We start from the raw sequence: 23,848 nt of genomic DNA on the forward strand, positions 1-23,848 counted from the left end.
TCCTTGTAAATATAATAAGGAAGTGAGATTAAAGAAAGAACAGCCTAAAATCGGGACGGGGTAAATATGGAACTTTAAGACAGTATTTGCTTTTAATTTTTAAAGCCGATGGGGGTTGAGTAATATTAGTGTTACCCAAACGCCCTCGCCGATTTACAAGCCTTGTGTTTTACTGAGACCATGAATACAGACGTGGAATTTCACATCAGGCAGAACTACCCGTGGAACAAACTGCCCACTAATGTCAAACAGGTACAGAATCTTTGACACTTCATCCATAGGAAGGGGAAGCGTCTGTGGGGGTTGATCCAGACAGTAGGAAGATAAACTAAACGCGAGGTGCCCGCACTCGTTCAACGAACTGTCTGCTTCGTGACTGAGTGATTTTGCTTTTCATGTGGGAAAAAAAACAACATTAACAAACAGATTCGTTCAGGGTGACCCGTCGGATGTCATCCCTTGTCGCTCTTTGGTTTGCTTATGTTTTGAATCAGCGGGATGCATCGAGTCTTCATCCGAGATCCTTCCTATTTGTCTGAAAAGCGCATCGCTGCCTAATGTAATGTAATAGAGGGTTTAGCGGCGATTCAGAAGGATCAGTTTCGAAAGAACATCCCGTCTATTTGCTCCGTGTTTTCCGTTTCCAATTCCAAAACTAGATTTATAATCCATACCACAAAAAAGGATAACACCGTTCAGTTTAAAGGATGAAGTAAAGAAATGCTTAGGTTATCTTCAGACAGAAAACCTTTGCCTTAATCTTTACGTCTCCTGAGATTTCTGGGAGTTGAGTGCCATTTAAAATACGTTTAGATCTTTAAAGAGGAATTTAATTATACAGCGCATTTACATCGCATTAGAATAGAACAGGCATGCATTTATTTTGGGCAAAGAAATGTGCTTTTTTATTTGTTACCTCCGCTTAATTATGGCGATACAAAAAAATAAGCCATTGAAAACAAGATCATATGACTTAAAGCGTCAAAAAGAAATGAGATAAAGAGGTAATCGCAAACGTAAAGCCTGAACACCTTGCTTCTTGACAGAGTAAATTATATAAGTTTCAATCTTAATTGAAGTGTTTTAAAATAAGTTGCGACTTTGTTTGCGATAAACTATTTGTTCATACTGTAGATCTCCACCAGAACTTTTCTTGAACACCCTACCTAGCCCGCAGACATTCTGCTAATGAGATAGCCCCTGATCAAACATGATGTTGTTGTCTCGTTCTTTAAATTAATTGTTCCTCGCTGTTATCCACAGAGTCTCGGAAACTCACAGCGAGAGTACGAAAAGCATGTCCTTCTTTACAGTATCCGGAACCAGTTGCGGTTCCGAAATAACTTAGGTAAGTTAACTCTATTAGTTTTGAAATCAAAGCTTAATTTAACAAACAAATGTAATTTTGAGTAACACTACATTTTTACTGTTTGCTTTTAATCTGATTTAACGATAACATTATTAATGATTTTATTTTAATTATTACATTAAAATTATCGCATTATTTATTTATTAAATGAAATAATTGATTTTGAACACATCAACCAACGCAAGGTGCTGGATCAGCACTTGGCACCTTGGAAAACCTGAAATGTATCCATCTGCTCTGCAGTGGGAGTCTGTATATTTTTTGTCTGTGTGACTATTGGTGCAGTGATCTGAGAGGAATCTTCAGATTCTCCAGGAGTTTTCCAATTGGATTATGTATTTATCAATATTATTTCATATATTGTCATGTATCTACTAGTGTCCCCTCATTGCTTCAGGCGATTCAAATGTGTTTCAAACATTTTCATACTGGACTGCAATTTTTAAATGATTTAATGTACCAAAGTGGCTTTTTATTTTGGATCCTCTAGGCACTTGCTCTCCTTAAGAAAGGGCCAGATGTGTCATAAGCCAGGAGCTCAGCGTAAGCACCCTTTCAGCAGCTTGAGCAAACATTAGAGAAACAAAGCAAAGGCACCCGTAATGAACCTTAACAGCAGAACGATGAGACAGGAGGTTTCCCAAGAACAGGTTTAGAAGCCCTCTATTGTTGTCAGTTGCTTTCTGTATTTAGAATGTATATTTGTCTATATTGTCTGGGTGATTAGACTGGATGTCTCTGCACTGGAGATCACAAGGACACTATACAAGATGCGCTCAGTCCATTTAGGAAGAGCAGTTTGTCAAAATCTCGCTTCAGGACGCAGTTGTCTGGCGAATGATTAAATCGGATGAAATGCTTTGGTGATCCTGACAAAGAAAGGTGTTTAATGTTATAGTATTTAACAGGTTAGTACAAATCCTTTGGGTAGCCACTGATGCTGCTGTTGCATGAGCATACACCTTAAAAAAATGCCCTCCCCCTCTTTTATGCAGTGAGGCATGTGAAGAAAGATGAGCGCAAGTACTACGAAGAGCTCTTGAAGTACAGCCGTGAGCATCTCATGTTGTACCCTTACCATCTGTCTGACATCATGGTCAAGGGCCTGAGGGTTACTCCCTTCTCCTACTATATTGGAATAATGGAGGTAGGTCTGAAAGCGGGTGGGGCTTGGCAGTATTTTAAACAGTAGGGGTTTGGAATACATAACCTCTTCAAAGTGTATCCCCGCTGTATCTTCTCCATGCAGTCAGTGCAGTTTATATGTAGGAGGCTGAAGCTCATCCCTGCTGCTTTTAATAAGGAGCAGTCCTGCCACTCCACAGCATGTATTGCTGGCAGTAGCATACCTCTGCTGCAAGAGTATAATTACTTTTTCTCTGCTCACAAAAGACCACATTCAGGAAGGCACCAGCCACTCTGCACCTTGCTATTAAGGTCTAAGAAGGAGGAATGACTGGAAATGTACAGCAGAGTCTCTTGTTGCTGCGGCAGTAGCTGATGTACTGCTTGCGTTAGAATGATTGGACTTTTTTCAAAAGATGTACATTTCTAGTTATTTTCCTGTTGGTCTTAAATTGCGCAAGAATCTGTTTAACACAGCCCACATAAAAATGAAATGTACACCTGGCAAGAGAAAAAGCTATCTGGAAACTGCTGTTCGTATCTGAGTGCCGACTGTAAAACCATAAACTGTACTGCAACAATTAAGCCATTGGCTGTGCAATTAATATTTGTTTCAGGCCTTAAAAGGTCTGTAAGCTTCACAGTTTTTTTAAATCCTTTTTATCATCTCAGAAGTGTTTGGCAGATGTCTTTAAAGACAGAAGAAATGGTATATGTTGGATATAGAATACCGTTCAAGACACAGGCTTCTCTCGCAGCAGTGCAGTTCAGGGGCGTTATCATGAACAACACCGTTGGGCCTCATGTGACTCTTAAGTCAGACTTTGCACTCTGGAGTGCATTCTCGGATCACAAATGCAGCGATCGTTGTGGTTCTCAGGAATATCCTGCAGTACAACGTGTCAGATTCACAGATTAACAAAAGTCCTCTATGTTTTATGACAAGAAAAGTCCTCTATGCTTTATTGCAATTAAATGTGTTTTTTTTTACTTTCTAAACACTCATGTTTATGTACACACTTTTAGTTTCAGGCACGTGCTTTCTTCAGCAGCGTAATGCTATTATTACAAGTACAATCATGTGCCCTAGCCATCACACTGTAGAGATGGTGCCCCCCCCCAAAAAATATAGTAATAACTGCCCCTCTTTCTGTTGCAGGACATCATGAACAGTGAAAAGAGCTACGACTCTCTACCCAATTTCACAGCTGCTGACTGTAAGTTTTTCAGAAAGCTTGTCTGTCAGGTGCAAGCTGATGCACATCTACTGTACATAAAGCATAACACAGGCTTGCTGATATGTGGAAAATATAATGGAAGAGCCTCTAGAATTTCTTTATTTTAATCCTCATTGTCCTGTCGTATTTGAACTACAGAGTTCGTGTTTCACCTCTACATTTTAAAACAGGTAGGAGCTGATTTGATTAAGATCAGTGACTTTTCTTCAGAGGCTATTCAGTCTCTCCAGATCTACTTCCTCTCCAGTGAACCTTGTCAGCCTCCAGGAAAACTCTGCAAATGAGCCAGTCGACTCTGACTGCTTGCTTTCTCTATGTTTTTGGATTCCCGGGCCCCCACCTGTGAACATCTGAGACAGCTCAGCTTTCCCCTGGGCTCCCTGGGTCTTGGTGTCCTACACATGCAGTGAAGGGAACCATCAGTTAGTCTGGAGTCCACTCACCTGTTTATGCCTTTTAATTACATTATTTGCTAGAAGCACAAAGGTCTTATACAGTGTTCTGGCATAAAATTCACTCACCAGTATTGTACATTTCAGCTTTCACTGTAAAATTCTAAGAATGTTGAGCTCTTCTTGGTTATGTTGTAGGTCTGAGGCTCCTTGGAATTGGGAGAAACCAGTATATTGACCTTATGAACCAGTGCAGATCCTCCAAAGTAAGAAACCGATTTATTCACACGGTTCGTTTGTTTTGGGAAATGGCTTAAAGTGATTTGCAGTGTTTTGGGCTGTAGCTGTATCCATTGTGTCTAACTCACTCTACAATTTCTGACAAAAGCCAGATCAGGGTTTTATAAATCTTTCCAGAGAAGCCATTGAAGAATCTTGAAGGACACGATTGACATATTTGATAAAAAAACATATAGATATTGTCATTCCAGTATGCAGACACGAATTAATACCTGCAGTTTTCCTGTTTTAATTTGACTTAAGAAATCCACTTGAAGTTAGTCTAAGCAAACCAAACGATTGTATTTTCTTTTACTAAATATTAGGAGGTGTAATAGTTCAAATTTGTGGAGGGAATGTGTTGTTCTTAAACAGTAGCTGCTTCTTCCCAGAAATTCTTCAGAAGGAAAACGGCGAGAGACCTGCTCCCAGTGAAGCCGGTGGAGATTTCTGTGGAACCCTGGTGGGTGGTGCAGACTGGCTACATCACTGAGGATGACATCAGGGTGGGTGTGGGCATTACATCAGCCTGTTTCAGCAGACAGTATTATCTCACCGGTCTAAAGTTACACCTAAGGTTACTGCATGCCTGTGGTTAGGTTTCTCCATCTTTCTCAACACTGAAAAAATGTTTATATAACATAGAGAGCCAAAGTACAGTAGAAAGATCTTTTTGCATAGCGTTTTTGGAAAAGTTGTCTACTACTAAATTGAAGATTTGATTTATTTTTATATTTTTTTTGTCAGCAGGAAGATGTTGTTTTCTTTGTTTCATCGTAATGTTTTCATTGTTAGACTTCTTGGGATAGTTTGATGCCCTCAGTCTCTGCAATGACTCGTTCCAATCATTTACTGCTTTAGAATTTTCATTAACATTCCCAGATCACTTTGCCTTCAGTATTTTGCAAAATCTCTTTTTTTCCCTCACGTGAAATGCTGCTTTCCTCATTATTCGCAGATCTGCTCCTCGGCTGAGAAGAGTGCTATTGATAAAATGATAGATGCTGGTCCCCAGCTGACTGGATCTGTAGAATACAACGTTGTGCTGAGTGAGTGCCATCTGAAAACCAAGCAAAAGGTCGAAACGTGCTTCTAGAAAAATTGTCTAAAATGTGATTAATCGAAGATTAAAACTAAGCACTGTTAAGTAACTAGAAAATCTTTCTTAAACCTGGGATCTGGAATAAAAGGGGAGTGCATAAGCAAAAGGAAATAGCCTTGTGAGGTATTTTGCAGAGTGAGGTTTGCAGGTTGATCTGCTTTTAGGATGAAGACGTCTGTGTTCACAGATGAGTGTTGGATGTTTGAGCACATTGAATCCAAGATCCCTGGGCTTGAGGCCCATCCTAGCCAGCTTCTCTGCTGCAGGACACATTTAGCTGAAATAGAACCTCGTTGAGCCCTAGATAGTGTGGAATACTGCTACAGCACCGGACCTGGCCTTTGGCACATCAGTTTGCTGCTCTGCGTGGCTCCTAGCTTGTGAGTGATGGAGATGGAGTGCCGATGGGCAGAGCAGAACCCATGAACGTAGAAGGAGAAAGTTGACGGTGACCTTCTCTAGGATCCCTGCAGTGTTAGGAGCAAGCCCAGAGACGCCGGAGGAAATCCGGAGGTCGATTTCTGCTTTCATCTGTGTGTTCAGACATGGTGTGTTACCTCTATTGGGGTCCTTCTGGAACAGGTCGGACTTCTACAAGCAGGACAGGTTGCCCTTGAACCAGAGGGGCACCAATGTACTAGGAGAGCATAGATTATTAAACTATTAAAACTAGGCAACGAGGGGACGTAGCAGGTCTTTTCGTACATATTTATATCAGTGACCCAGATCCCAAGGTCAAAGTTACAGTGCAGTGGCTTAACAAGAAGAAAGTGAGTGGCTCTCAGAAGCTGGCAGAGCTTTTGCAAATTTGCAAAGAAGGTTGTATGGTTAAGAATTGCACCATCCCAGAGTCTGAAGTTAGTAGAGACTTAGCCAAAACGTGCGCTTCCTGTTGCTGCCAAAAGTGCTTCTACCAGGTATTGACCTATGCAATTAACATTTTAGTTTTTTGAATAATATGCTAGATGAGGTCTTACTGATGTATTAAACAGTTTTAATGTAACACTCCTTGGTGTAAAATCAATTACTATTAGAATATATCTTAACATTTCATAGACCTTTTTATTGCTACATCACATTGTCTACAAGATATAAATGATGTGTTTTCATAAAGACTTAAGTCTTTTTCTTAAATAGTGTTATCAAGCTCAGCATTTCTCATTTTGTATTTATGGTTATTTTGTAACCTGCTTGCTAAACACCATCTGCCAGATGCCTGCCCAGTCTTTAATATCATTTAATTCTTTTGAATTTCATTTGCTGCTTCTGTAGTGTTTTTAATTCTCCTATTTTGGTATGTTCTGCAAACCTCACTAATTGTTCCAGAATCGAGATTTTTTATATAAATTAGGAAGCTGTGATCCTAGTACAGTTCTTCTTTTACATCGGCAAAATTTAAACATTCACTTCTTATCTGTACTCTTTTTTTTTAAATCTGTTAACCAAATCTTGATCCCAACACATGTATTTTCCTGTATGCCTACTGCCTGTAATTTGAGAATAAATCTGTTGTGAGGATTTTTAACAAAAACTTTCTTAAAATCTAAATACACCATATTGTGCACTCTGTGTGTGTCTATTACTGCTGTTGCTTGATCAAGAAACTCTGACAGGTTAGTTGAGCCAGACCCATCTCTTCTTGGATTCTGTTTCCATATACTGCAGATGATCCTCTACTTCAGTTCTAATTGTTTCCATAACCTTATGTGTAACAGAATGCACTTCTATTGCGGATGTTGCCATCTATTAGAAAGGTGTTAGACTAGACTGGACTAGGGCTCTGCAGGACGAAGGCTGGCAACCTCTGCTGTGAGGACATAAGGGGGATTATGACTACCTTAATATTTTGTTGTGCACAAGTAAAAAAAAAATACAAGGACTTAAGTGTGCATCTTGAGTAATACAGTGGTCTGCTATGACCAGTATTGTTTCATGGGCAAGGTGGCTTTCAGTTATACTACTGTGCTGTATGCCAAAAAAATGAATTGGCTTAGCCTATTCTTGAAGCACAGACTCAGACTGGGAATGTTCTCCAAGTCCTGGATATTTCATTAAGAATTAATGTCTTAATTAAGAAAGAAATTAAGAAGCATTGTGAACAAGAGAAAGGCATTCAGTCCATCGAGCTCCTTTGGTTGCTAGTAGCTAACATATTTTCTGTCCATCTGTGCGCACCAAATGATTTGAGGGGTGTTTTAGCATTGTAGTAGAGATCTGTATAGCCTCCAAGCTGCAGAGGAACAATATCTTAACATTGACTGAAGTAGAATAATCCAATATGCAAACTATGATAATGAAAGACAAGGAAGGACAAAATAAATAGAGTGAAACAACACAGAAACCAAAATGTGTTTTCGCCATAATCTCTCAGTGTGCTGTCTAAACACATTTATGCAAAAATCCCCCAGTTTATATTTTAAAATATAAGAGAGTGGACTAAGTTTCTGACTCTTAATACCTGTAAAAAACTGAAATAGTAGCAGCCCTTTTTAGTTTCCTGAGCTTTGGGGAATTTCTTTGTAATGCAGTTAATATCACATCCCTCAGTGAAAGAAAAGCATTGTTAACATAGAAATAATAAAAGAAGTTCAACACAGCTTTCTCTAATTCTGTCTCTCTGCAGTGGCTCTTGAGCCATTCGAGCTCCCCCTCTGTCAATTGCACAAGACCTAGTCTTGGTTTAATTTTGTGATTAAAAGAGCCTGACTCTTGAAATAAGGTGTACAAACTAAACAGTACACTGCAAATCTGAGCCTTATAGCAGTACTAATTGCAATCTCCAGCTACAATAAACAAGTGTGAGTGGGGTGTCTAATGCTGAAATCCCAGTAGCTTTGGAAATGCAGATGCAGGCTGAGCAGATGACATCTTGAGGATCTGTTTCCCTCCAGTCAGGAGCATCCTTGAGAAGTAGTTTCAAATCTTTTTTCCTAAGCGGTTCAAAGCAATGTATGCTTTGAGTATCTTTATGAAAACCATAGTCGGAAAGACACTTTTCATTTCTGACCTGGTTTTCAATTTCTTCTTCAAGATGTGGCTTTGCCACTCATTTCGGCTGACTTCAGCCAGTGTTATTTTGATAATACCCCAGAATTGAGGTTTATATTGAAGCATTCAATCACCGCCGTGAGTCACAAATCGATGGGCTGATCTTAAATCATACTGAAGTATATTGACTCAAACTCGCTGCGTGAAGGAGCACGTGGGCAGGAGAGCTCTGTGCATGGAAATAACACAATTCTGATCTCAGGGGCAGAAGAAAAGTGGGCTTTATTTCACTCAGTTGAGATTGTGGTGCCTGTATGAGACGCCTTGGTTTCCCAGCTTTTCTTTCCAGCATGTTGTGATAATTCCAGCTGAATTCCTATGATGGATAGGTGTCCTAACCAGGTTGTACTCCCACCTGGTGCCCTCTGCTTCTAGTATAGGCCTTGACCCTTATGAGCTAAGAAAAGCTTTCTGATTGTGGGTGTATGGAAAGATTTTAGTGACTGATGTTGGGGATAAACGTGGTAATTACTCTCCAATATGTAAAATATTTAATCCCTTTCACACAGGATTGATGTGGTTTTGGAGTAGCTACCTATCGATTTGAGAAGTACGGCATCCTTGTGGAAAGGATTTTGTTAATAAAAATGCTTGCAAAACTATCATGAAGTGAAAGGCATGATTAAAATACCTGGTTCTTTTTCTTTAAGGCCTGTACAACAAAGGCTTCATTTACCTTGATGTCCCCATCTCTGATGACAGCTGCATTTCAGGTGAGGCCTCTGTTTTAAGAAACGCTATCATCCTATATGAAGTCTTTGCAGGATTGTTGTCAATGCTAGCCTGCTTTCCTCTTGCAGTCCAAAGACGAGGTGAAGGTTATGAGGTGTTTCACAATTGCTTCCTACTGTATATGCATATGCATGTGTGTATATCTGACCTAGAATCGATTGGCCTCCCATATAGAGTGTAGTTGCATCTCGTGCTCTGTGTCTGTCAGTTCAAGGTGTGATTTACCATGGTCCTGTATAGGATAAAGCAGTTATGGGTGATAAAGTGGTTGGATTACTTGAGAAAATGTATATTTTTATTATGGGAATAGCACAAATGTTCAGGAACAAGGGAAAAACACTGGCCCACATTCCACTTGCATACATTCTAGACAATATAACCTTTCCATCATATGTGTAAAGCAGAGCGAGCTCGTATTTCATTGGACTGTAGTTTTCTGCCTTTCCAGTTTTACATGCCCTGTTACTGAATGCTGGAGAGCTATAGTAAACAAGATTTTATGTACTGGTGATGAGTGTTCATTGAAATGTAACAATGCTGTTTTAGAAAATATTGAAAAAAAGTTGCCAAGAGTGGCGTTTGACATGAAGAATAGATCTTTGAGTGCTCTGCACTGTTCTGTTAGTGATGTCTGTTAGCCCTGTTTAATTCATTATTTGCTTTTTAGAGATGTAGCTCTAAAATCACGACTGATGCACAGTTAATTTGTAAAATGGAAGAGACTGTCATTTATTTTTATTTTTATTTCCTTTTAGTTCCCCCCTTGGAAGGATTTGTGATGAATCGGGTTCAGGGGGATTATTTTGAAACTCTTCTGTACAAAATCTTTGTCTCTATTGACGAGCATACTAATGTTTCTGAGGTAGGTGCCCAGAAGCTGTTTTTTTCAGACTTTGTCTAGTTTGTCTGCTTTGTCCAGTTTGTATTCATCACTGTTTTCTTTTCTTTTTTGTCAGCTTGCTAATGTATTGGAAATAGACCTGGGTCTTGTAAAGGTATGTATTACAGCAGAGTAACTAGTCATCAGGTTGGAATTAAGTTGCAGAGACCTAGAGACTTGGTGCATAGAATAGTGCGTCATTGCAGTAAGGATATGCATACAATTTTAGAATTTCACGTATGAATTACTGAACTAAACGTGCCTTGCAGAAGTTTAGAAAGGCACCGGGTGACTGTTTTATCTGTAAATAATCAGAGAATTTGACATATATGAAAAATAAAAATATTTTTAGATTAAATGTGCTTTGAAACAACTTAGTTCTTTCTGTAAGAATTGTTTTCCTTTGAATTGCAATGGAAAGATGAAGGTTTTTGACCAAACAATATTAGCGTTTTATAAAAGCCAAACTATAAACCAAAGAAGATGAAGCAGATCGTGGCTGACTGATTTCTACAAACACTGATAGAGGTGAGATATGCTTTGAAACTGCGCATCTGAAATCCTGACATTCTTTTCTTGGGAAGATCGACACAGCCTATATCGGACCAGTTTTTCTTGGTATTATACACATAATGTCACATAATGTCCTTAGGCTTTTTGTTTTAATTGGAGCAGTGAATACTGTTGCTGACGAGTGTTGTATGTGACAGTTTCTCTAAAAATTAATGAGATAATTAACTCCAAATGGGAATGTCTGTTCGCTGTCCTTTCAGGTCACCCTGGTGAACTATCCTTTTGACGTCTTGTAAAAATGTCTTCTTTTGATATATGGTCTTTACAAAATAATTTTTTGGAACATGAAGATTTTCATTGTAGACGTCATCTCTTAGGAGCTGGTTTTCTTTTTCCACTTGGCTGTGTTTGAACATTGGTAGAAGGCATATGAATTCATACTTGCATGTCTGTTGCTGTTGCAGAAGGCATTTCTTGACTGAAAGCCATTTTTTGCACTTCACTGCTCTTCAGTTGTGAGGTCAGACATGCTCATCTCAGATCTGCAATTCGTGATACAGCCAGAGACCTTGAAAATGGTCAGCAAATATACTAGGCTCTATCAGGGCTGAGGTGACCTAGTTTTCTGCTCTTTCTTCCATCATTTCACAGGAATTAAAAAAAAATCACATTTTCAGTGTGGCTCCTGAATGATTACTACAGTGACAGTTAAAAGTGCAATTCATCTTTGCTCTCTAAAGATCTTATCTTTATAAAATCCAAGCTGAAGACTATGCTAGGAATAAGATGCCCAGGCTGTATGGTGTTGTTTAAATGAGAGATATCCAATTTGTTGGATGTGAATTTCACAGACATTTCTTCACTGCAGATATTTTGAGAGTATCAAATGTTTTAAAACTGTTGATTTTAAAACACAGCCTCTCAGATGGTCAAACATTGCACATCTTCTAAGCAAATACGTAATTTTAAATAAAAGCAATTAACAAGGCCCAAACAGTGCAGAGAACATGTGCGTATTTTGTTCTCTCCGATTAGAATGCTGTGTCCATGTACTGTCGCTTGGGCTTCGCTGTCAAGAAAGGTCACGTGATAAATCCTGATCAGCTTCACCCCACCTGGAAGACTGCCCCCTCGCTCAACAGGCTCAGGTGCGTGACCCACGTGAACATGTAACGTTCCTTGGCACTTCAACAGCATCCAGCTGGTGAAGGTTCTCTTGGGGAACCTTCACGAGATCATCTGAATTGAGTAAAGGCTGCTCTGAAATGAGGACACCAGAAACTTAGTGTTCTTAACTTACTTACATCCTTATGACCGTATGAACTTGGCCGAACACACAGTCACTTTCCTCTGTCCTGGGTTTTTATCTCAAGCCTTTCGAATTAAAACAATCCCTTTGCTTTTCCCCGAACACCTTCGCACCGAAAGAGGTTTGTATCCGACCTTACTCTATCACTGGTGTTCACGCAGTAATGCTATTTGATCGCTGTAGTTATTTCAGACTGTCCTGAATGGCACAGAACATTTGATAAAAAAATAAGAGAGAAGAATTTCTGTTTTATTCCCAAGTGTCCTGAATATGTGCCTTGACCTTCGCTTGTTGCACTTTCTGACAGAAGTACCATGGACCCACAGAAGATGCTCCTGTCCTGGGAAGGCGGCAGCCCAGTTCTCGACACTGGATCTTCAGCCACTGACACTGACACCACAAGCCTGGAGGACCAAGGTCAGAACTCGCCCTGGCAAACCGTTAATATCAGACAGCACTGGGACAGTGTGACAACACTGTCAGGGAGGCCACATAAATACACACTCTCCTCCCACGTCGTCACCACATCATTTATGGCTGGCAGATGACATAACCATATCTCCATCCATTGTTTTATCTAAGTGGCATAATCCTGATGAGGAGTACAATAAGAGGTCCTGTGTTGTTGGTGTTCCAGACCTCCGTTTGCTTCAGGTTCCCATAGTAACAAGCCAATCTGTGATTGGTTGGACCTGAGCAAGTGGGAGGAGCATTGTGTTTACATGTGGGTCTGTGTCCCGTGTTGGCGGCAGTAGGGGTTGGTGGGAGGGGCAGCAGGTCTTGGAGAGTTATTGTAGACAAAGTTGGAAAGACGTTAGTGGAGGTGGAGAGTGGAGCAAAAGTGGAAAAGAATTTCTGCCACTGATTCGCTACCATTGCTAGAATCAATTGTTTTGAAATGCTTCTGTACCTTAAGTCCACATATCTTTTATCACAGATGGGTATTGTCTTAGGGGAGGGGGTGTTTTTGGAATGATGGCTGTTAGGCCTGGGTGGGTTGGAGATGGACAAGGTATCCCCAGTTCACTACATGGCACAGAATGACAAGCCTGTGGTATGTTGTAAATATCACCTGATAGACCCAAACAGGATATTTAAGGAATAAAAATGAAACAGTGGTGTAAGAGGCCTTTAAATGTGGCGGCTCGTAAGGCCTGAGCACGTTAAACCTCCTGATGAGATGAATGCAAACTCTTCTCAGTTACACACAAAGGCCAGTTCTACAAGTTAACAACAGCTAACACTGTGCACACCCTTGATATCAGGAACATACTAATTTGTACCAGTCATTCTCCCTCCCCTCCCAAATTAATAGTTGAATAACTCAGCCCAGTTAGCCGCAGGTAACCTTCCACTGAGGCAAATATTATTGGCCTCAGTGGAAGGTCACCTGGGGCTACAATCCTTATTGCGCTGACTTATCACATCTGTCCATCCATCCATTTTCTAACCGATTCATCCAATGCAAGGTTTCAGGGGAGCCAGAGCGATCCTGGCAAGTAACAGGCACAAGGCAGGATACACCCTGGACAGGACACCAGTCTATGACAGGGCACAGACACAGACAATCACTTGGACCAGGAACAATTTTCCCAGAAGCCAATTAACCTACCTATATATCTTTAGACTATAGGATGAACTTAGGGCACCTGGAGGAACCCCATACAAACATGGGGAGATGGTATTAACTCCACGTATATTTATTGTATGCACGTACTGTAGATAACACCCCAGGAATTGAGCTTAGGCCCCAGTGCTGCAAGGCAGCAATGCTGACCACTCCATCTCCGTACTGCCCTCGGCCTACCACAGATGTTTAAAATTTTACACACATAATCTAATGTGGTTTGGTGATTGTAATTCGGTTACTTTTGAAACAGATACATCTAGTGTGAACAGTCTGAGCATGTTTGGAGGTCACACCAAACGGATTGCTTTCCTGTTTGATTCAACGCTCACAGCCTTCTTAATGATGGGAAACCTGTCACCAGTAAGTGTTAAAATAAATCTAGCCTACTTATTCTACGCAGCAGTGGAAGTGTTAATAAGCAGTACTATTGTTTTGGCCAGGATATGAATTTATGTATTAATAATTCTTGTGCAGGATAAAAAGCAATTAAACTTGCATTTTAATCCTGGTGCATAGAGAGCCCACTGTGTGTCTTGACCCAGCTGGGATCTCAGTTACTAAGTCAAACTTTAATTCAAAAAGAATTTGCCTAATAGGACTTTTTCTAGTTGTATTCAGCTCCAGTAAAGAAGGTTCAGTTAAGTAACATGATAGCTCAGTTGGAACAAAATCTAGTAGACAATAGTGGGATTTCAACTCTGAACTAAGAAATTGTAATTTAATCTTCTTGTATATTTTCCTTCCCATAATCCTTATTATTTTAAATGTTCACATCATTTGGTTCTGTTTGTAATAAATAACAAGTTGCATTAATAATAAAATGGTAAAATTATTATTTTGTTTATTAAGGGGGGGTTCTGTTAACACAAATGAAGTTAATATCGACAGATTCGGTTATCTCAGTAACCGGTATAACTGGTAATTCACTTACTGGTTCACAGAAAAATCCACTGTCTCCAGGGTCAATAATTATTAATGATATGTTGAAGCTCCTACGAAGTTCTGCCACATAATAAAACGTTTTTTCTTGTGCTTTAGAACTTGAAAAGCCACGCTGTTACAATGTTTGAAGTGGGAAAACTCTCTGATGAATCTCTTGACAGCTTCTTGAATGAACTTGAAAAGGTAAACTCTCTTTAACACACAAAACTGTGAAAGTTTAACCACCAACACCTTAACTTGACATGTTTACATCCTGTTAGCCATGATGATAGACCTAAAATATTTTAATGTTTGTAATGTTTTTGGAAACTTGTTCAAAATACAGGAATAAACTGTACTTCATTAGAGCTCTGTACTGCAGGAGTTGCATGTTCTGTCCATTTCTAGATGTGTAGCAGCAATCGTACCAAAAGTACCAGGAATATCAGAACAGCAAGGAGCTAGCAGGCAAGTGCCAAACTGAAGAAGTAATTAGATTTCTAGTTTAATTCCTGTTCTGGGCTGCATAGCTTAAGGGTTTTGTTTTGACAAGTGACTGATATGGAAAAACTGTAATACATTCCCTGTTTTTTCTAAGTCGTTAATAATAACCTTAATCTCTGAAAAGAGCCATTACACTTTTGCATTACTTCTGAATTACCTAATGGTCTTTTGTCTTCAGCTAGTTGCAGTCCAGACAGGTTGCACCTGTGGAACACACAGAAAAGCCTTTTGTAATTTCTCAAACATGGCCAATCTTTCTTTCAGTGGTTGTTTGTGTGATTTCTAGCAGAACTTGCCCTGATAAAATCAATGAATAGTCTGTCACGTTATGTGCTAAATAATCGGGACAGCACATCGAAACTCAAACTGAGCAAACCCCCCCCCCCCCCCCCAAAAAATGCGAAGCCATTATTTTGTGTCACGGTGCTTCAACAGGTTGCAATTAAAATTTAATGAACAGCATAGGAAAGAGGATCCGTGCTGCGATTGCTAATGAAGTTAAGGTTACACCCCATCAAGTACAGGATCAGCATGAGATTCATTCCCATACAATATTATGTAAAAATTTATTATGGTGGTGTACACACCTGAAGAAGGCTCCACAGCCAAAACGCAGTGTTTCTTTACTTTGGGCTATGGAATGATCCTGTTACTATGCAGCCTACACCTACTGACACAGTCCCCTATTTGAACATATGGACTGTATATACAGTATATTAAGAGGCATTAAAAGTGGATCCAATAGTATCTAACTTTTTTGTACATCTTAGTGTAGAAACGTACACAGGATCAATGCTGTTTGTAACGGTGCTTTATGTTTGAAGGTTGAAAGCACAGCAGAAGGGGAAGCCCAAAGGTATTTTGACCATGCCCTGACACTCAGAAATACGATACTGTTTCTGCGTTACAACAAGGAACTGACTTCAGACCCCGAGCAGCCGAGCAACGGTGAGCAAAGTCGGTGCTGCCTATGGCTGAAACAGTCATTCATTCTAAATCGCTGCTCTTTCAAGACTGGCGCAACACAGCTTCTTTCAGGTGCAAGAGAGATGGCTGGGGGTTTTCTTGCACCAGCTTTCTTTTTTTCCCCCGTCGGAGACCTGCAATATCCGAAGCCTTTACTTATTAATAAGGCTCCGTCACCTCGTGCACACAGAATGAAAAGCCTGACGCAGCCCTGCCCAGCCCGTTGTGGCAGTAAAGCGTGCCCGAGAAGGAACGGATATTGTTCCGGGCCCCAGGGGGCGCCCCGGCGGTGCGTGTGTGTGACCAGTGTCTGTGTGTGCGTCCTGCCAGGCTGCCCTCTGGACCTGCTGCGCTGCGAGAGCCTGCTGGGCCTCGACCCCGCCACCTGCAGCCGCGTGCTCAACAAGAACTACAAGCTGCTGGTCTCCATGGCGCCGCTCAGCAACGAGATCCGACCAATCAGCAGCTGCACGCCCCAGGTAAGGGATTTTGCTGTGCATCCTTCCTATACACCCTGAAGCATCACTCCACCCTGTTCTGTTGCTTCCTGCTCCCGGCAATGGTCAGTGGCAACAGTCCAGCATGCATGCATGCTTCTGACCGCGCTTTAAAAGAGCGTGTGAAGAAGTCGAGTTATGTCTCAGTAACTGGTCATTCTTGTTCTTGGATGGCAGTGTGAAAGGAACTATATAGTTTACTTCTCAGTAAGTTAGTAAGCATGCACAATCATGCCTCCCTAAATTTCCCCTCTAATTCAAGTGAAAAAGAGGTGAAAGTAGCCCCAGTCCGCTGTGGAGTGGAGCTGCTGGTCCAGAATGACAGCCACATGCCTCCAGGGTGGGCGCTGTGCTTCAGTGAAATGAAAAGCGCTGTAATAAAGCGAGTAATTATTATCATTATTAATTATTATTTTCTTACAGTGGGCTGGTTTATGAATAAGGTGCTCAGGTGGTGTTAGAGGTGGCCTTACCTAAAGTGGTGGTTGGAGGGGGCGTCAGGAAAAGAAGAATGTTAGAAGATTATTAAAGGTTTCTGTGCTTCTGTCTGCACTGCTGGATCTCATTGGTTTAAAGCTGTTCTCTGCTTAGGATGACTGCGCGGAGCTGTGCACACAGCAGTGCTGGTATTCCAGTTCCAGTGTTGTTCTTCAGTTTTGAATCCCTCTGTTTTGCAGCACATTGGACCTGCTATTCCAGAAGTCAGTTCAATCTGGTTCAAGCTTTATCTTTACCATGTGTGTGGACAAGGACCTCCTTCTCTCCTGCTGTCCAAGGGATCCAGGCTAAGGAAGCTACCGGATATCTTTCAGGTAAAAGGGGTTATTGGTCTTCTGCACAGTATATAGCACAAAAATTGGTTTTGGAAGCTTAACAGATGATCTTGTTCAGTATATTCTTGGAACATATATGAATTTCAAAAGTTTTTTCGGGAGTAAATGTCTTTTCATGTTAATCAAATTAAGCCAAGCCAGAATTTATTGCTTTATATCTTTCTGCGGGTATGGGATCTCAAATGTTGATTTCTCTAGAATAAAAGGGAATGGATTTCTGATTTTTCCCTAAATTCAGACAATAAAATATCAGGGCTAATACATATAAATAACAGACATGTGAAATAGAGAATAACCTTTAATGTATGTCTAATAATTGAATACTAACTAACTAATTTAATATTTTAAAACGCAATCTGTAAAAAAATTCAAAATGTGTTACTTCTGTTTCTTAAAGTTTTGCAAATACTGTGACCTTTGTTAATTATCTGTTTAAATACAATAAAGGTAGAATTGCAGCTAATGAGTATTTCAAGTTGTAACTTGCTGTGTTATCAAATGTGTCTTTTGTTCACTAAAGGCAATAATGTTTTAAGACTTATGACAGGCTCCTGATCACTTCCTGGGGTCACGATCCTGGTGTTGTTCCAAGTTCCAATGTACTGACCATGCTTAACGATGCCCTCACACATTCCGCTGTGCTGATACAGGTAAGGCCCCACAGACAAGTAAATGCAGGAAAAGCAGACTTTTAAGATCAGTGCCAGAAATGTCAGAAATAGAAATGGTAGACATGGTTAATAACTACTTTTTTACCCAGTTTGTCTTAGCACCAACCTGAGGAAATGCTTCCCTTTCAATATTAAATGTTTTAATATTTTCAAACAAACTAGACCAAATTGTTTGAAACAGAATCAACACAATCAAATGGAGTCAAATAGAGGAGAGACAACCATTAGGAAACTGGAATCATAATACGGTTTGCTTTAAATCATAATATCATATTATGAAATGGTTTGTTCCGAAATGCTGACTGGCTGAAGGTACTGACCCTTTTTAGTTTTTAACAACAAAGACTGAGGAACCTGATATAAGTCTTCCAAATCTTCCAAGGCCTTGACGAAGTCTGTTGCACTGACTTCTTAAAAAAGAAAATGAAACGCAAACCAAAGGAGACAAATGGAAGTGCATTTACAACTGAGGACAGGAAGCTCTTCTGTACCCAGAATGGTTGTGGGAGTCATGAACAAGTTCCCTAGCTATGTGATTGAAGTTGATGCCCAGGCTGGATGAGACTCTTGGATTACTAAGCTTTTAACTACCAAATAGGCGAGATTGACCGAATGGCTTCTTCTTGTTTGTTACTGTTCTTTAATATTCTCAACATTGTTTAATTTTGATATTAAAGTAAAAATTAAAGGTCTTCCAGTGAGGACATGTATTTATTTTGTCATGTTCATAGAACTGCTTTAACAAAAGTGGGTTTGATGCCCCTGGAAGAATACATACTGCCCTGCTCATGGAAATCATACCCTTCTCTGACTTCTTGGGTCTTTTCTTGGGGTGGTATCTGGAAGAGCACCTGTTGGGTTAAGCAGTGCGCAATTTTGAAAACAAGATTGGCAATAGGTTGTGTATTTACATGGAGAAGAGAGACATCCCCATCTTGTTTCATAAAATGAAAGTCCTTTTTTGAAGGCTTTGTGTAACAACTGCTGGTAGTTAATTACTAAGTGAAGGGCATAGTGAATGTCGCTGACCTTTCTGAGTGTCTGTTGCTGGAGGAGGATCTCTCAAATTCTATATCCACAGGGTCACGGTATTCTTGGCATTGGAGAAACTGTTCACGTGCCATTTCCCTTTGATGAAAGAGAGCTTAAAGGAGGTAAGGGATAAGTTTACCTTTAGCTTATTGTGTAATATGAAGCTGCAGTGCTTAAGGGATTGTGCCTACAATCAGAATGTGGGGAAAGAAAGCATCTCTGTGGGATTTCTTGTTGGATTTGCAGCAGTTGCCAGCTCAGACTTCTTTTGTTTTCTCCGTCCAGATTTCTCCTATTCCAACATGTGTGTTCACAAAGCTTTGAGGACCCTGAGAGAGAAGATAGACCTGGAGCATTTCTGTGGGTATATCACCATGCTGAATCCCAACAGCAGGCACTCCAGGAGGCTTAGTGAATCATCTGAGGGAAAAGGTTGGTACCTTCAATAATTGCCTTGCAGTTAACACAGGGTTAAACCAATGGTGTCTGAGTAATGTCAGCGTCCTGATTAGCGAATCAGTCCTATCTCAGTTGGGTGCATGCCCCTCACACCACTCCATTTACACTCAACAGTGAAGTGTTAATAACTTTAAACTCTCGGTGTCATCAAAGGGACATGCCCGAAGGACATGACACTCTGGAGCTATTTTCTGAAGAATCGGCTCAGAGGTATCTTAGCCTTCCCCCTGTGGAGTCAGGAGACTGACTGTGCTCACATCTTTCTTTCTCAGGAGAGTCTGAGCTGAGTGTAGGATTTGATGCGAACGGCAGCACAGAATCCTTTGAACTGGTTGTTGAGGAAAACAATACCGACTCAAACAGAAAGCAAGAGCCGGAAGGTAAGGGGCCCTGATTCACTGGAGCCTGGGTGTTGAGCTAGGAAGTGGCTCTGGGATGCCGTAAGCTGTGAAGGAAATAACTCCTGGCGAGAGTCACCTCCACATGCCCTCCTTCGAATATGAGTACCCGTGGAATGTATTTTAGAGGCAGCACAGTGGAGCAGAGGTCAGCATTGCTGCCTCGCAGAGCTTGGGCCCTGGGTTCCATTCCAGGTCTGGGGTGCTTTCTGTGTGGAGTTTGTGTGACGGTTGTGTGGGTTTGCTCTGGAACTCTATCCCTAAGGATATCGGAGAGTCACCTTCCCTAAAGTAATTCAAACCTAGACAGCAAACCTTCTTCTTTAGAAGGGCCTTTACATAACTGGTTCTGCTGTTCACCCCTCTGCTTCTACTGTAATCATCTACTGTCTCCTCTCATGGTGTGTTTTCATTGTGTATATATCGTGCCATTTAAGGGGGTTTATATAAAATAAAGTTTATTATTATGATGATCATTTCCTCTGGGTGCTACAGTTTCCTCTCACAGTCCAAAGACATACTTGCCAGTTAATTGGCTTCAGGGGAAATTGGTTCTGGGTGTGAGTGTGTGCGAGTCTGTGTTTGTGTCTGTGTACCCTGCAGTGGGCTGGCATCCCATCCAGTGTGTCCTCTGCCTTGTGCCTGTTGTCTGCGCGACCCTGAGTTGGAAGAAGCGGTAAGAAAATGGATAGATGGATGGAATGTAGTCTAAAGCTGACTTTGAAAAGTCAAATCCTTGCGCTGTGTTTAAAGACTTGACTGTTGTTGTACATTCTGCAGTGTTGTCAACAGAAGAGGAGTGGGTTCCTTTAGAGCTGTGCTTTGGAATGCCACTCTTCAGTGAGGATTTAAATCGAAAGGTGTGTCAAAAGATAACATCCCATGGGCTCTGTGGAAAAGAGAGGTGAGTTTGTATTGGTGAAAACTTCTCAAAGTATTTTTAATAATGGTGTTGTTTGATCAATAAGTAATACCGTATTTTCACATGCAAACTATAACATGCAATGAAAAGCTTTGCTTTGTAAAATCGGGCAATGAATACTGTAAAAATACTTCACAAAATGCTTGTTTCTTCTTTAATGTTTTATGTTCCAGCCTTCAGAAATTACTACATTCCAGCCGAAAACTGTCTTTGAAAGTTCTGAGTTTTGTTCAGTCATTCCAGGTAAGACGTTTCTCTTTCTTTCAAAACTTGGATCCTACCCCCATATGTTCTTATACGTTTTCAAAGACCAATTATCACCGATAAAGACAGTGATAGACCATGATAAATTATCAAGAGATGTTTTGTATTGATTTATTTTGATCTTTGAAGCACGATTTTCACATGAATGTTTAATTTATAACTAGTATTTAATTCTGTTTAATGTGTTGACCCGATTTCTCTGTGATTCTTTGGGTTTTAGAATGCACATTTTGCACCTTGCTGTTGTGATCGTTACGAGTGTCTTAAAAAGATGTCAGTGTCATCACTGAAATGAAAACATTTGGAGATAATATACTAGCTGCAGTTCTGAAACTATACTTTGTGAAAATGAGTTTGTCTTCTACAGATGTCAAAACAGGAACAGGCTGGCGGCAGTTGACTTTTTTTTGGTATTTCTAGTATTGGACGGGCTTGATGTTTCCTCCCTCCTATACGATTCGCACTGCTGAGCAACTCTCTCCTTGGCGTGTGAAAGACATTTCTACAGAGCTCTGTAAAGGCCCGTTTTTGCCTCCTTGTGTTTTCAGGAAAGCACTAGCACTGCTGAGGGGAGGTCAGACGGCGGGGTATCCAGTTTGCTCAACCAGACCACACTGTCGTCCTCAGAAGCGGGGGTCCCCCTCCCTGCTCTCAATCTCCTCTTCAAGGACGGCCAGCTAGCAGAGTGGAGTGGTCGTTCTCCTCCCACCATTCAGGTCCCCGCTTTGCACAAAGACCAGCCCACCTAAGTCCACCTGTTTGCCACGGCCTGTTGTTATTGTGAACACCCCAGATCCAGCGGCCCCCACCAGCCAGTCGCTTGCTTTTATAAATAGACAGTGTTACTTTAACAGTTGAAGCATCGGAAATAAGGATGGTCACTTTCTGAGAAAGGAACTGAAGTAACTCCTTGGCTATTTAGTAAGGCAAGTGTTCTCTTGAGTGTAGAACCAGAGGTCAGCAACGCAGTGTATTTTTTGCCAGCCTTTGTTCTCAGATGTATTTAATTGGGATCAGAACACCACTAAGGAAATGGTTGAGGCAGATCAGTTTGGAACCTCAGATGGCTCTGTGCGCCATTGGGTTTGAAAAACCAACAGTGTACCTTACTGGACCAAGCCCCTGGCATAATATGGCCAAGAACATCTTCTACTGTAATCTTTCCCCTCTTCACTTTTCATACAGATAGTCCATGCATGACGTTTGTCATACAGCAGTCACAAGGACTTTTGTATGTTTTAGTTAAAACTCTGTGCGAGTACACACGAGGATTTTTAATTTGCACAGGACAAGACTGCTAGAGCAGGGACCGAATGATAGAGGAAGAGGTTTTTTTTAAGCATGGTTAAGTTTCTTCCCCCCCCCCCCACCCCCTCCTGTTTGATCTCCCTGCTCACAGCCTGGCCAGTGAGTGTGGAGGACTGAAGGCCAGGCGGCTTCGTCCCCCATCCTCACCGCAGGGACTGAGCCCTTCTGCATCAGACGAAAGCAGGGCTGCGGAGATCAAGTGAAGCTAAAGCTTTCGGGCTTCGGCTAGAATCTGATGTGCAAAGGGTACATATGGGAAAACCGACAATCTGCATCCCATTAAGAGGCCAGTATAGCGCAGTGAGCCACAGGAATTTTAAAACCATTCCCTGCTGTAACATGTTAGAAATACCCCCAGACTGGTATAAAACTTGTCAGCACCTCTCTGCAAAAGACAGTATGTTTGTTTCACAACTTCACCACAATCCGTGTAGCTTTTCTGAGGGAGTATGATGGTACTAAAGCAGTGTGAAGCACAGGAGCAGCAAATAAGCTTTGTTTCAAGAAGATAATATAAAAAGCTTCTTGTTCACTTTACACAAATACGGTTGCTTTATTCCACAAAACTAATGTTTGTGGTTTTCTGTGCTACACTTTTTAAAATCCCTGTCTAGGTGATTTGTAGGAAGTCCTTGTGCGGGATTATGTATTTTGGAACCTAAGAACTGAATGGCAGGTCTGAGTGTTTCCAATACTGCATTTTTTTCAATCAAAAAAGAACGTTATCTTGATCATTTAAAAAGTAATCTTAAAATACATTTCAGTGTAAGAGAAATAATCATGCATAATTTTGCGATGCTGACACGCTTTTCAGGATATCTTTGTTGTAGCTTGTTTGATGGGACTGTGAATATTGCTCTTGTAATTATAAACAAGTACAGAATTGACATTCCTCTTCATGATTTCCACAACTGTACGTGTTCTAAAGTGAAATGTAAAAATAGTAAGACCTAAATAAAAAATGTAAAAATCCCCAGTATCTGTTTACATCGCATTATTGACTTGTTTCAGAAGAGCAAGTTTTTTTTCCCCCCGAAAAATAAAAGTGCATAGTTAAATGCAATCGGAACTATGCAGCAGCAAGCGATAGTGTTCAGTGTTCCACTGCTTTCTCAACTTGTAATCACATTAGACTGTCTGGAACAGCAGGGGAGATCATGTTCAGTACTTAACAATGCCTGGAGTACGAGTCAGAAAGAACTGATATTACACGTAGACTACAGGCAATAAAAGGGCAACCATGTTTGATACTGTTGCGGAGATGAGATAAGAGCATTGGTTGTCTCTTGAGCTAAGGAAAAATTGTTTTGCAATATGAATTGGTCTGCAGTCACCGTTATCTTTGCCGTGTACGCTGTCCTCTGAAGCAGGGCCTCTAGTACACATTTAGCATCTATTTTTAATGCCCATGTAACGCATCTGTCACCTCAACCCCGGCTCCTTCCTTTTCACTTCC

General features: G+C 40.8%; 1 protein-coding gene across 1 annotated transcript; it reads left to right on the forward strand.

The window, feature by feature from the left end:
- On the forward strand, window positions 1-23,368 carry fam91a1 (family with sequence similarity 91 member A1). Its single transcript, XM_088929284.1, has 24 exons — window positions 1-252; window positions 1,264-1,348; window positions 2,365-2,516; window positions 3,654-3,711; window positions 4,323-4,390; window positions 4,796-4,909; window positions 5,362-5,452; window positions 9,204-9,266; window positions 10,041-10,147; window positions 10,242-10,280; window positions 11,714-11,826; window positions 12,295-12,404; window positions 13,868-13,977; window positions 14,656-14,742; window positions 15,867-15,990; window positions 16,339-16,487; window positions 17,183-17,317; window positions 17,875-17,988; window positions 19,091-19,163; window positions 19,327-19,473; window positions 19,773-19,880; window positions 20,679-20,802; window positions 20,994-21,063; window positions 21,633-23,368. Exons 1-24 carry the CDS (start codon window positions 181-183, stop codon window positions 21,831-21,833), a joined length of 2,514 nt encoding a protein of 837 aa, XP_088785410.1. The 5' UTR covers window positions 1-180; the 3' UTR covers window positions 21,834-23,368.
- Window positions 23,369-23,848: the final 480 nt, after the last annotated feature.

Source organism: Atractosteus spatula, chromosome 12 (genome assembly GCF_055471065.1).
Source record: "Atractosteus spatula isolate fAtrSpa1 chromosome 12, fAtrSpa1.hap1, whole genome shotgun sequence".
In the NCBI taxonomy this organism is placed as follows: Eukaryota; Metazoa; Chordata; class Actinopteri; order Semionotiformes; family Lepisosteidae; genus Atractosteus; species Atractosteus spatula.